The 14003-nt window shown below is 39.2% G+C and overlaps 1 protein-coding gene across 1 annotated transcript in view; it reads left to right on the top strand.

The window, feature by feature from the left end:
• Positions 1-215: 215 nt before the first annotated feature.
• Positions 216-14003, top strand: part of ALDH1A2 (aldehyde dehydrogenase 1 family member A2) — a 58547-nt gene continuing 44759 nt past the window's right edge. Inside the window, exon 1 of the mRNA XM_026060906.1 lies at positions 216-387. Coding sequence (XP_025916691.1) covers positions 271-387 — 117 coding nt within the window. The 5' untranslated portion in view covers positions 216-270. The remainder of the gene's footprint in view (positions 388-14003) is intronic.

Here is a 14003-nt window from a genome sequence, read left to right as displayed (position 1 = left end):
GGCGGCGGCGGCGGCGGCGGCGTGTGAGCGGGCTGTGCTGCTCTCGCCCTAGGTAGGACGGACCTGCCCCCCTGCCTCTGCCCCCATGTCCAATAAGAAGAGCCCCGGCTTGACACCTGCCTATATACAGCGGACGGGAGCAACATCTTCAGCGCTGGTCTTTGGAGGAGGGGAGGAAAAAAAAAAAAAAAAGCCCCAAACACAACACAGCCCCCTCAGGTCAGAGCGGGGGGCTCGGCTGTGCTATAAACCCCCCCGCCCCCCGAGACTATGACTTCCAGTAAAATTGAGATGCCAGGGGAGGTGAAGGCAGATCCTGCAGCTCTGATGGCATCTCTGCATCTGCTGCCTTCTCCCGCTCTCAACCTGGAAATCAAATATACCAAGGTAAGTTGTGCTCGTTTGTTCTGACAGGGGATTCAGGGCTTTCCCTCCAGAGGAGGGATTTTGCTTAAAATCAGGTCTGATCTGCCCTAACCAACTTGAGTGGAGAGAGAAAAATCTGCCTTGAATCTGTAATAAAGAAAACAGATTGTTTTAGCCTTGTAATCATCTGAAAAAGACACTGGATAATGGAAAAGCAAATGAGATTTGTTGAGACTGGCTTTGTCACTTTCCTGCTCTTTAAATGTGTTATTTTTTACAGAGCTGCTGGAGTTTATTTTCAGTGCAAAATCAGTAGTTTCCTAATGTGCTTCAATTGCTTTTGATATAAATCAGAGGAAGTTACTATACATACCTCAATTTCTCAATCAGAAAATAAAAATGTTTTCTTTCTTGAATTACCCTGTGTGCCCAAGGGACTCTTTTACAATTCCTAGAGGACTCTTAATACTACCAGGTTGTTGTTACAGCTCTGGAACAGGTCTCTTTACTAACTTCCTTGATATTTGAATATACCCTTGAACGACATTGTAAGAGGGCATATGTTTTCCGACTAACCTTTAAGACTTATTTTCTTAAAGAGAGGATTAAGAATCGTGCCATCGGGTCTATGTAGAAAAATCTGCTGGATTTCTATGGTATATTACAGGACTGAATTGTTTTTGTAAACTAAAATGGGCTTTAAGAACAGTTATTTGTTTGTGAATGCAATTTGAATTTTTAAATTCGTTTTTATGTTTTGAGTCTTTGCATCCTTAGTATCTGTAACTAAGGAATGTTTTCATTTCTTCTGGAGAAGTTTCAAATGTATTGTATGAACAGATTACAATGTGTCAGACTTTGTTTCTAATTACTGAGTAACTTAATAGGAAAATAAAGCACATCAACACTGGAAGAAGGTGATAACATTTTTATCTACTGGAAATACAACATCAGGAGCTTTAGAGCTGATAGGAAACTCATTTTGGCCAATGCAGTGTAATATTTTCCTCCATATCATCACTTTAAAAGCTTTTCATCTTTTCTCTTTTTTAAGCAGGTGCCAAAACTAATTTATCCTCTAATTTGTTACAGCTATTCCATGTTCTAGAAGATTGTTTCAGAGGAAACTCAACTGTTTTAGATTTCATTACATTTTAATGAAAACTGTGATATGCAAATTAAAAGATGCATATAATTTCTTGTATATAATTTATTTGAAGTTAGCTTAAATAAATAAAGTAGGTGGTTATTTGATGTTGTGTGGTATTACACTTTGGGAGCAATGATACTGTGCAAATAGCACTTGGCATGAATTTTGTTTGTTGCTGTTTTCATTATAGAATATGCTTTAGGAGTGTTCAGGGGATGATATTTGCTAGTATCACAGTCAGTTTGCATAGTAAATGTACTTGTATTTCTCAGTTTTAAAACTAGAGAAATGATTCTAAAAACCTTTGAAAAACATAACACAGTCATTAGCAATCGTATCTCCGTATTTGTTAGAATGTAGGCTGGATAGTAACCTTTAATAAATCAGAATATATAGTGCCATCACCTCAGAAATATGTGAGATGTCACACATTTTATACTAATGAAACAAGTAAAAGAAAGTTATTTTATTTCAATATTAAACCAGTAACAACAAATGTTTCTTCTAGACTTGGTTTCGAGATATCAGGTAACTCCTGGCTGCTCTTGAGAGAAATTGGGTTTAGGACAGGTATCGAATATTTTATTTGGCATATCCTCTGTCTCTGTTTTTCTGTCTGTCTCTCTCCTCCCTCCCTCTTCTCTTTCTCTGCAGGAAATACAAGTGATTTATAGATAATTGGAGTCTTCAGTTTGGAGTCTTGTCTTGGGCAGGACTTTTATCCAGGATCCACTTTCCCACCTATTACAAAGAAAAACAATCAAAAATGAAATAATGGATTGTAACTTGATTCTTTCATTTGGGGGAGTGGTCGCTTCATGTCTTAAATGACAAACAACTTCCGTAAATAATAAATAACATTAGACTAAAGCACTTTACCCCAAAATTACCCCCCCACACACAAACCTTGTGAAATCAGACATCTGTAAGCATTCCTAGCAGCCTCTCTCCTGCTTGTTAGCTGAGAATTTTAAATACACAACCAGGACTCAGAATTCTTGAACTCTTTATTACAGCTGTCGCTGAAAGTAAAATCTTAACCATTTGGGAGTTAATTCTTTATGAAAAATAAAGGTACCTGTGGACATTTTTTAAACTAAGTGAAATAATTTAAAAATATGTTTTGCCAATTAAATTCCATTTCTGGAATTCTAAAATTGGGAAATATTTAAGATGATTTTGTTAAGATAAAACATATTAAAAGTTCCTGGAATCCCTAAATGAGATTTAGTAAAGATTTTTCATATGTACTGGAAAAAAGTAAATTTATTACTCATTAATCTTTAAAACACCACATTATCCTTGGAAATGCTAATTCAAGTAATTCAAGAACATAAATAAAACAAATACTGCCCATGTATTTGTAATATTTGTGTATTCTATTATTTAGCAGATTTCATGAAACTTGCATAGTAAAATATTTACCTGTTCCTCTGGTAGGCTTACTAAAGTGATCAGAAAATTGTGTATTAAGTCAGTCCAATGTGTGCAGCAAATATAGAACACAGGGACAACATAGTTCTTCATTGGTCAGGAAAAAATGTATGTGATTAGTGATGAAAATTTCATGTGCAGTTTTTATTTGAGATGTACAGCAGTATCTGTCGTGACTTCACTATTGGGAGTCAGCCTATGCTTCTTTAAAAACATAGTCATTAGAAATATATTCCCCATCTTTTTAATACCTCAACATGGTCTCTGTGAAAAATAACTAGTTCTAGATATGCATAATAAGACATGCTGGATGGGATGTAAAAAAACATATTCTATCCAAACATGACGATCAGAGTTCAAATACACTTACAGAGTTAAGTTCTTCTGTGTGGGTGGCAAGTACTAAAACTGCTACATGCAGGATTATATCCTCTTTTCATTGTGATGATCCTTTAATTTTTTATTTCTTAGCATTAACATTTTGAGAGAAATCACTTCCACAGAGCAGGCGATCTGCCCATGTGGAATCACGTTATTCTGCAGCCCGGTGGCACAGTCCCCCAGACCTGTCACGAGTTTGCTGGCAGTGCTGTGCCCCCCGCACAAGGCAGCGTGTCAGCAGGAGGGCATGCGAGGGGGATCGACCCTCTCCCTGGCAGCAAGTGATGCTTCCGGGACAGTCAGTTCTGTGCCAGCAGCTCTCCCAGGATGGGCTGCTCAGAAGCATCCAGCTGGGGAGACCATAGTGAGAAGCCTAGTAAGGATGTGGCTCTTTGCCTGTTGTGCAGGGCAAGCACGCTTCAGAGCGGACGGCTGGGAGACCTGGCGGCTCCTCCGGGAGATCCATGAGTCCCAGACTCCACCAGTGCCTCCATTCTCACACCCTTATGAGACTCCACTCTCCCCGCAGGATTTGAGTGTCTTCCAGTGTCTGCCAGCAGGCATGGAGGCAGTCCAGTGGAACAAACCCTGGGCAGCATTTTTCTGCCTTAAACTCCAGCTGCCTCCATTCGAGGAGGGAAAGGTGTTTCTGCAGGATGTGGCTATTCTTTTCTTGCTCTGGTGTCATCAAATCTGCTCTATGGAGTATTTTCATAGTGGTTTTAGTAAGTCACATTGACTTCAGAGGACAGCTTGAGGTACGGAACAAGGACCCTGGGGTCTGTTGTGTTCCTAGTTTCTACCAGTGCTTTGTGTTACTGCGAGTGAGCAAACTTGTCCTCACTGTGCATCATGGTGGGGACACAAATTCAGCTGGATGTTGTAACGTTTCTTTCCTGCTTGCCAATTGGTTTTAGTTTGATCCTGAGCATGAGGAAGAGTTAAAGAATTGTGCTCTTTGAGAGCTTTTCGTAAGAGGTGCTCTAAAGGGGTGAAGTTGCAGTGCTGTGGCAGTGAAGATGTACAGAAATGTTTCTACAGTAATAGCCTGTGAATTGACTGTGTGAAAAGGTTCACCTCTAGTCTTAAACCATAGACTAAAACCAGGTCAGTTCCTAAACACAGATCAGGTAAACAGTCAAACTGTCAGCCTGCCCAGCAGTGAAACAGAAAATCATATACATCAGTTTGAATTAAGTGTGGGCAAACTGCTTCTGGGTAAATAAGAACTAACAAAAACATTTGAAACTCTAATATAATAAGCATTTTGGTTTGAAGTGTTTTGTTATTAAGTTTCTGTGTTTTCATTCCCACTGGGCTTTCTTGGCATTGCCCAGAAATGAATGTTGCAGAATATTATTACAAATTCTTTTCCCCAATATTTCCTGCGTGTTTCCCACATAAAATTCTTGACTGAAATTCAGATAGGAGGCAAGAAATCTATTTTGTTTAGAATAATCGAGCAGAATTTTTGTCATTTTTTGAACTGATGACAGAGCTTTGGCAGAACTCAGGTAAGTGCAGAATAAATGCTATTCCCACCTGCCTTTCCCTAAATGGGCTCACGATTTTAATGTCTTACTTTTGAAGTCAAATTCAGTGACTGATACTTGAGTTGAAGAAATTAGCTAGCCTTTTGGATCAGCTCACTGAGCGCTGTCCAGATGCAAAAGATGGGGCAGAAAAAATTAGAGAGATGGTTGCATGAAAAGAGGACAAATACGATAGCTAATTTTTTTTCTGTGTGAAACATTTCAGCATCTGATGCTGTCACTTGATATGTCCCTCTGTATCATCATATATGAAGTTTTAGGGTATATATTGTATTGAGATTTACTTTAGTTTGAATCTGCAGTTTAAACTCTTCTAGTGTGTGCATACATTGTGGTTAGTACTACAATCCATCAATCCATATAGCAATAGCGAACTACTTAGGCATTTCTTTCCAGTGAATAGCCCGAATATAGGATTCTTTTAATCCTCCCCAAACCTTTAAGATCTTCTGCACAAACCAAATTTACCCAGGTTTTGTATGAGGGCTCAAGAAACAATTGTAGTCTTATCCATAACCCAGTCTTCTGTCTTTGCGTACTTCAATATATCTGCTATAACCATGTTTATTTTGAGAGTCTTAGAACTGCAGAAACTACCATGCTGAAACTGGCACCTATTACAGAACTACTGTAAATAACTACTAGGTAACAGAGTAGGTAACTACTGTAGTAGTAACTTCTTACTGTGCCCAGGACTGAATACTTTGAGGAAGATGCAAGCTGTTTTAATGCATCAGGCCATACAATACTATATTGCTGGCTGGGGGACGTTTCCTTCTCATTGTCCAGTGCATAAGGTCAGATGATATATTGAAAGATAGAGCTGTGCAACAAATGTTCTTCTCATATTGCAAAAATGTCAATGATTCCAGTTTCCTGATATAAAAGATGTATATATTTATTTGAGTACCAGCATAGCCAGGAGCTCAGTAGTGATCAGAGCACTTGCCTAAGCTGCAAAGAGCCAAATTTGTATCCCTGCTCTGAAGCAGAGTGGGAACTTGAATATGAGTCCTTATTTTCTGATGGTGGTTGCATCCCAATTTTGAATGCTGTCCAGCAGTGTCTTTGGCCATCCTTCAAGAGAGTCTCTCACTCTCTCCTGTTGGATAATCCACTCACTGTAAATATTTATTATTATTTGAGAGAGAGATCAACTTGATAGCCCAGTGGTCAGGACACATGGAAAAAGTAGGATCCAAGTCTCTGCTCCAAGAATACTCAAGATGCCAGACCAAGCAAGGGTTTGATCCAAGATCTATAGCTGCCTATATTGACCCTAACTATTGGGCTGTTGAGCTGAGATATGTGTCTTGAACACACACGTTCCTTCTGACAAAAATACTTTCTTCTCTTTTCCTCTCCATTCCATCCCATTCTTCAGAAACTTTTCCCATAGAAGTTAATCAGACCTAGTACATTTCCATACTAAATTTCTGTCTTGATGAATCCATATTTTCTGATTAAAAGTTCCCAACAGTTAGTCCAAAAATTCTTGGCGATCTCTAGTCAGGTAGTCATCTCCCTGGCAGTGCAAAGTTGTTCCCCACAGACCTTAATGGGCTCTGCCAGTCTGAATTTACTTGCTACCATGAACTGCTTTGTTCCTGGGAGCCCCACACAACGGAGCCACTGTGTCCGGTTCTCTTCTCTTCTTCACAATGCGTATTAACAGATGCCTTCAGTAAGCTGTCCACAGAAACCGCAGCTCCTTTGGAACATGCCGGTATCTGTAAGTTAAACCCTTCCTTCCAAACACATTTCTTTGCACTTACTATCTCTGGCGAATATCATCTACCCTTGAGTTGCCCAAACACCCTTTAACTTCAATCCTAATGAATATTTTTATCTGCAAGCTATGTATCTTACTATTAATGATCTGCAAAAGCAGGTGAACCAAGATATCGATTGCTAGTCACAGTAATGAAGGGGCACCTTGCTATTAACCTCTTTCCGGGGAGAATTATCCATTTATTTCCAGTCTTTTTATCTTATCTCTTAACCACTTTTTAATCCATGGCAGGACTTTATCTTTCACCATATGGTTACTAACTTTCCTTAATAGCCTCTTGCTAAGGACTTTATCATCAAAAGCCTTTTTAAAGTCTAAATAAATTATATCCACTGATTCATCTCAGCCCCTCATTTGGCTAACTATCTCCCAAGAAATCTCACAGGTTTACAGAGATAAATGACAAAGATGAGTTCGTTGGTCCATATCATAAATTCCTAATCAGATCTTGCATAAAGCCACATTTTTTCTTTTATAGTTTTGCAGATATTTTTCTTGAGAATGAGCTGTAACATCTTGCCATTTCATTCTCTCCTCTTTTAAACAACACAGCTTTTTGTCTGTTTGTTTTTTGAAGAGTAGAACTCAGTCTCTGAAACAAGTAACAAAAAGGTTAAGTATTTTTTCAGAAAAAGGAATGATTATGTAGGCCAAGGCAACAGATCCACTATTAGAAGCTAAGGAGTATATATCAAACTGTAGTTAAGCTGAAAGAAATGAGACAAATAATATATTAATATGGAGATGGCATTATAAGGAAGCTATGTGAATATAAGATAAACATAAAATGTCTAAAGATTAAAAAAAAATCTTCAGAAAGTTGCAGTTCTGTGCACTCCTCTGGTAAGGAATCCTCAGACAAGTGCTGGCATGCCTACTGAAACACAAAAAAAGTAGCAGAAATAGATATACAAAGACTTACATAGAGAAAGACGAACTTAAATGATTGTCATCTAAGGACCCAATCATTCATTACTTTTATGCTTATTAAAATGAATAGAGAAATTCCTGTTCCGACTGTATTCACTTAACTGATTTTTCCCAAAACACAAGTTCCATATTTCAGAATTAGTCAAAAAACATACTTCTACTGACCAATATTTTCTGTTGCTTTTAATAGCAATCTACCTTTGTGACATGAGCGTGACACATCAATTTTAAGTAATGCAGTGTAACTAAGCTTTAAATATAGGAGCATTTCGTTACTAAAAATATGATACATGAAGCCACATCAAAGTGTTGCTGAAATAGCGTTGCTGAAATAGTCTCCAACTGGCAGAGAAAAGAGAAAAAGGACTTCATTCTTGTTCACGTGAAGTCAATTCCTTTCCCAGAGAGCATAGTGAACTAGATATTTACCTTATGACTTGAAACGTAATACATTCCAGCTTTGCTGGACTGAAGTGGGAAAATATTTCAGAGCAGAGAGCCATCCACATCAAATTCTGTGACCCAAGTGAAAATGTTTAAGGTCAGTTCAATCTCAGTTGACCTCAGCTGGAGGTTAAAACACAGGGACTGCAGTGACCACTAGAATATATAGAACTGAAAACCTGTGAGGGATTCATAGGCAATCAAGACTCTAAATTGTATTCAGCACCCAAACGGAAGCTGTGGGGACAGCTGGGGAGAGGCATATGGCAGGTGTTGCACTTACAGAAAGGATATATTTTGCTAATTTCTATGGATTTCAGATATGCAAAATAAGCTACTTAGAAAAATCCATTTGGAAGTTAGCAAAGGCACAGAAAGTGTTGCCTGCAAGAACAGGCTGCAGCCCCTTTGCTGAGCTCGGAAGAAGAGAGGATGCCAGGCTGACACTGTCCTCAGCTAGCAATGATTAAACGAAACCCCTCAGTTTTTGATTCTGTTTATCAGAGAGTGCCTTTCCTTATGGAGGTTCTCTAAACACACATATTTACATAGGTAAAGGCTTCACTCTAAAGTGAAACTAACTTACTTCCAAAATGGAACTATTAACCAGTATTTCAATACTGTGCAAATGTTGTCAACAGGGAGTGGAAGTGTACCGGCTTCATTGGAGCTTGGGGCAGATTTTAGGAAGATGCGATGCCATTATCCAAAGCGTTATTTGACTGTCATATAAAAGCTATTATTATCCTCTTGTGAATATTTCAGTAAATCTTAAATCTGGCCTTAAGTGAGTACAGCTAGTCAGAAACTCAGGTTTACATTTCATCTAAAATATGATCTCTCCACCTGGAGGGTCCCTGCAGGTCTGTGCTGTGGCTTTGTTCCCTCATGGTTCAGTGGGAAAAACACCGGTCAATACATCATCAGCGCCACCCTGGCATATCCTGGTGGTTTTTATGCAATTACTGCTGATGCCTCAGCTTTGAGAGCTGAGAAGAATTGAGGTGCATTAGCATTTGGGATTTCTTGCAGGAACTTCATTTCAACTCTTTGTAGTGTAGTTGGGACCAAAGCACCCTTGTCTTTGGTGTGGTTTTGGTGTATAATTGTTATTAGAGCTTTAGTAAAGATGAGTCCCCAGAACAAGTATTTTACCCATCACCTTCCAGAGTATAGACTAGTGGCTCTGCTTTTCTTCCCTTGGCCTTACAACTCACATGACATTTCTGGCCAAAATTAATCTACTTTTGGTATAGCCAAATTAACACTCCCCAAATGAGCAGACCTTCTGGAAATATCTTCAGTTTCCCTGTTTATGTTTTTTTTGTAGCCAGGTTGTTATAGGAAGCCTGTATTTGTTTATTTACTTAAAATTATGCTTCTTTCGGCAGTTTTATTTGTCTTTTTGGTAAATTTTTTCTTCAGAATATTTAGTAGCAACTTTTAATTTTCATTTTTTATTTTGCAGCCTTTTAAGATTAGCTCTTTTATTTGGCCTGTGTTTTCTCTTGTACCTTTCTGCTTAGCCACCCCATTTATTTTCTTGCTTCTGCTTCCCATGTTTAGCCTTGGGAATGCAAATCTTCTTTGACTCTTTCACATTCTTAAGCCTCCATGCTGATTCTATGGATTTTAATTTCCTAACTTCAAGCAGGGAGTTTCTAAGTTACTTCCTCTTTTAAAAAAATCCCCTTCTTGAAGTTTAGTATCCCAGAGAGTAGGGCTTCTTCATGTATTTCTCTCCTGCAATGAAGCTGAAATTATTTATGTGGTAACCATTTCTCAGGGGTTCAGACACAATTTTTAGTCCTTGACAGGACTAAGTCAAACGTTGTTTAGATTAGGATAGAAAACTGCATGTTCTCTGGACACTGTTGCAGTGCAGCTTTCATTGAACTAATATGAGGTTACTGCTGCACCAGTCTTTTTGTTGCCTTCCTGTTCTTTTTCCACTCCAACTTCACCACCACTGTGCTGATCCAGAAATCAGTACTTTGCTCCTGCTATTGTATGTGTACTTCGTGATATACGCTGACTCTACACGCATGGGTCTGCATTATGCCTCTCCCTCCCAAATGTTTCATTTCCACAGACTATCCATGGGATTTCTCACAGACAGACAGACAGACAGACACAAACACACACACACACACACACACACACACACACACAGCTATTCCCCCATCCTTACAGCCTGACTTGTCCTCCGTACGTAGCTTATAGCTAGAACTTGTGGTATGCCACTGATACTCCTCACCCCTTTATGTTCAAAAATGGTAGGTCTTTTTCTCTCCATGATACAGTCCAGATCACCCATCTTTTACACTTAGGTTTCTTATGCTGGTTTGTAGGCACTTGTGTTTTAGTTCTTAACCATTAGATGACCTAGATGAAAACTGTGATCTAATTAGTTGAAAAGACCTGTAAAAGTTTTTCAACTTAATCACTAAAGCACTTCCCAAGGCATGGCACCTCATTCTCATTTTCCACTCTGCCAGTGTAAAATGTCCTTGAAATAGAAATTGGATTTAAACTGGATTTAATACTTCTTTACGCTGTCAAAGTGATGTGAAGAGGCATTTAACTGAAAGTTGGATGCAAAGGATGTTTTTAAGCAATGACTTCAGCCTGTAATTTGAAATTTAATTGGAGTTTATTCTAAACGTTCTTTACATCTGGGCATAAAAGCACTGTCCTGATTCCACTGAGTATTTTCAAAACGTACCAGCATACCATACCATACCATTTTCTATTTCCTCATGTGCTTTTTCAATTGTAACAGAAATGGCTTGAGTTTATCCTTGAGTAGTTAGAAGCTAATCAAGAAATTACCACCTGCCGTTCCAGATCAAGGGGGTTATCTTATTTTCTCCTACTTCAACTGCAACATATGGTTGCAGCAGTCCTGTACTGGCATGCCCTGCGCAAGCCTCAAGAAACATGCACAAGCTTTTTTCCAGTAGATCTGGCTAAGCTTTCACTCCCTTTTCCATCAATGGTGATGCTTTGTTGGTGTTTCTCTTCTTATCTTAATCACACTTTCCTTACCACAGGTACTTAACAGTCTCTTCTGCCTTTGTGACTTCTGTCAAATGCTGTTCTCATGAGAGGTGAAGATCAGCCTCTGGTTTCTCACTTGTCTGTCTAAAATTGAGATTGGAGGCTGCAACGCTACGTGCCATAATTATGCTGATGATGACCCAGCCTTGGTGGTCCAGCCCTCTGATAGTGATTTTAAAATCCATGTGTTACATTGCTAAAGACATTTTTAGCTAGCATCACTCCACTGCAAGTGATAATATTCTGCTCCTTCCATCAAAGCTTTTAGAAAGCATTAATTGATTCAGCCTCACTGTAAAACAAGGCTGCTTCACAGATGGGGAAGTTCAGAGTTGTGGGAGTGTAACCATGACTAACTCAAAGGCAGACAGTAGGTCAGTGTCAGAGTCAGGATCTCTTGCTAATCCAGCCAGACTACTAGAAGAGGAAACCTGTTTTTCTGTACTATTCTGGGAAATAGAAATATGGATGAATTTCAGAACTAGTGTTTATATGTGGATGCATGTGAACAATTATATATGATACTAATTATACACTTTTCTGTGCACTTAGCTGTGCACACAGTCTGGATGAAAAGAGCCCTTTCTTCATGCTCTTTGCTCTCTTTCCCTATCGCTCAGAGCACGGGCTCTATCTGGCGTTGCCTCTGTCGTTATTCCCTCGAGTGCTGTCTCAGAGGCGATGCCCTCCTTGCTGCAAGATCGATCTGCGTAACGAGCTCCCGTGAAGCTGCTCCCCTCTGTACTTTTCTGTTAGGATGAGCAATATGTCCATTGATGCAATATGGAGAGGACACTGTCAGTCCAGGTTGTTGCCTCTAGTATTGTTTCTGTTCAGACTTTTCAAAGGTTTTGTTTTAGGAAGGCACTTCAACAAAGGCAGAGGGAGAAGGAGGGCCCTGCTCTATAGGTGACAACCGTGAGCCCACAGCAGAACGTGCCCAGCAACCGATGCAGCACCGTGCAGTCTCCCCTTGGGAAAAGGACTTCATTAGGTCTCTTCATTAGGCCCCGGGTACCTCTTCCATATGGCCTTAACAGAATTGCCGAGTCTCTCACGTCTTTTCTTCTTTCCTTTTAGTGTACATATTTTGCAAGTTATACTTAGAAATGGATGAAAGTGTGAGTCTTTGCTCTGGTTTTGTATCAGCTAAGACGGTTGTTTTTAATATTTGAATTCTTCTAGCTGAAACACAAATGCACTCAGGCTCTTGCTGTCTCACTTCATCCCTCTCCTAGAGGGAGCGTTAGGACAAATCCTTGATAACTGATTTCCTGGTTAGAAGCCTTTACCTGCTTTCCTGGAGTGGTTCCCTGTGACTGAGAAGCTTTGTAGTCAGCTCTTCCAGCTGTTTGCCTAAATGGTCTGCAGGGAGACTAAGAGCAGTGAACCTGGAATAACAACGTTTGACTTCAGCTAGGTCCCATGAGAATTTAGTTATTACTTAATGGATTGAATTGGCAACATATCTTATACCAGATAACAGCCAAAGGTTGCATCAAATTAACCTTCACAAATGGCTAGTTATTGATATACTCCTTAAAGAAAGCTAGGCATTGGGCAACATGTGTTAGCTGTAATTAATATTGCTTTTCATGCCTTTACATGCTGATAGCATTTGTACTGTCTGGGTGAAAAATTTCTCAGATTAAAGTCTTGATGGTGGTTTTAGCCATTTAGTGATCATGTGTCATTGTGTTCGCTACACTGAGCATAAATCCTGTCCTGTAAACAGCAGGGAGACTAATGAGGTTTGCCCACATTCTGCTATCATTACAAGGGGTTTCAGCAGAGAAAAGGGGGAGTCAGAGGAAGAGAAAAATGAATTTTAAAGGAAGTGGAAAAAGTCTCAGAATTACATATATAAACATTTGTTTTTAAGGAAGGCTTTTTATTGACAGGACTTATAAGCTGCTTGTCTTATTTAAGGAAATTTCTGCATAGTTAGGTTTTGTTTTTGCCTTAGTCCATGTTTTTAATGCTGCATGTTTGGCAAAAGGTGAGGGTCATGTTTTTAATTTACACACTCAAAGTTATTGGTCTGCTTCTATTTAAAGGTAAATAGAAGAGCTCATTTTTCATGCAGGCCTACATTTCTATAAGGAAAAACTCACCAATCATATATTAAAATGTTAAACTCTATTAAATATTGGCATTATTTTGCTATACCCTGAAGTATTTTATTTGCTTGGGACTGTAATCAGCTCTTGCAAGAACACTTCACATCCAATTTTAGTCTTAGCACCACAGTGTACTTTGGGGTGTAAACTTGTTAGGTGTCCAGGCACAGCAGGGTACTTCGACAGCTTAAGCCCAGTTGCTCCCAGTCTCTCTTACAGATAATAGAAAGTCGAATTGCCTGTTCCAGTTTTGTATATGCAAAATCAATGGCTAATCAACAGAAAGAACTAGAGGAGAGAACAGAACTGAACCCTGAGGCAAAGGGGTTTAGCTAAAAGTTTCTTTTCTCCAGAAGTAAATAAAACAAGATTTCCCAAGCCTCCTTATTGAAAAGAATAGTTCCCATTTCCAGCCCGAGGGATTTTGCTGTGGTAGTGAATAAGAGGAGAGGTGCTGAGCTCTTTAGCATCTTCTTGAAGAGCAAAAAGGTTTGTAAATTAGACTTCTGGGAATTGTTATCTCACAGCTTCTTTTAGCAAACACAACAATTTGTTTTAAAGGCTTTCACCAAAGATGTCATAAGTGGTAATCCCGATGTTGTAAGTGGGTACTTAATGTGTTTTAACTTAATGCTGATGATGCAAAGCTGTTCTCCCCCAAAGCCCATTAAGAACATCCAATTTTCTGGTAGACTAACACTCCTGCTTACTATCGTAGAGATAAGTGACTGTTTAACCAGGATAATACGGAATAGTTTTGTGGCCAAGGCTGC

Source organism: Apteryx rowi, unplaced genomic scaffold (assembly GCF_003343035.1).
Source record: "Apteryx rowi isolate R43461 unplaced genomic scaffold, aptRow1 scaffold_172, whole genome shotgun sequence".
Classification (NCBI taxonomy): Eukaryota; Metazoa; Chordata; class Aves; order Apterygiformes; family Apterygidae; genus Apteryx; species Apteryx rowi.
The sequence above is the reverse complement of the archived record's forward strand: the minus strand, read 5'-3'. Positions and strand labels throughout refer to the sequence as shown.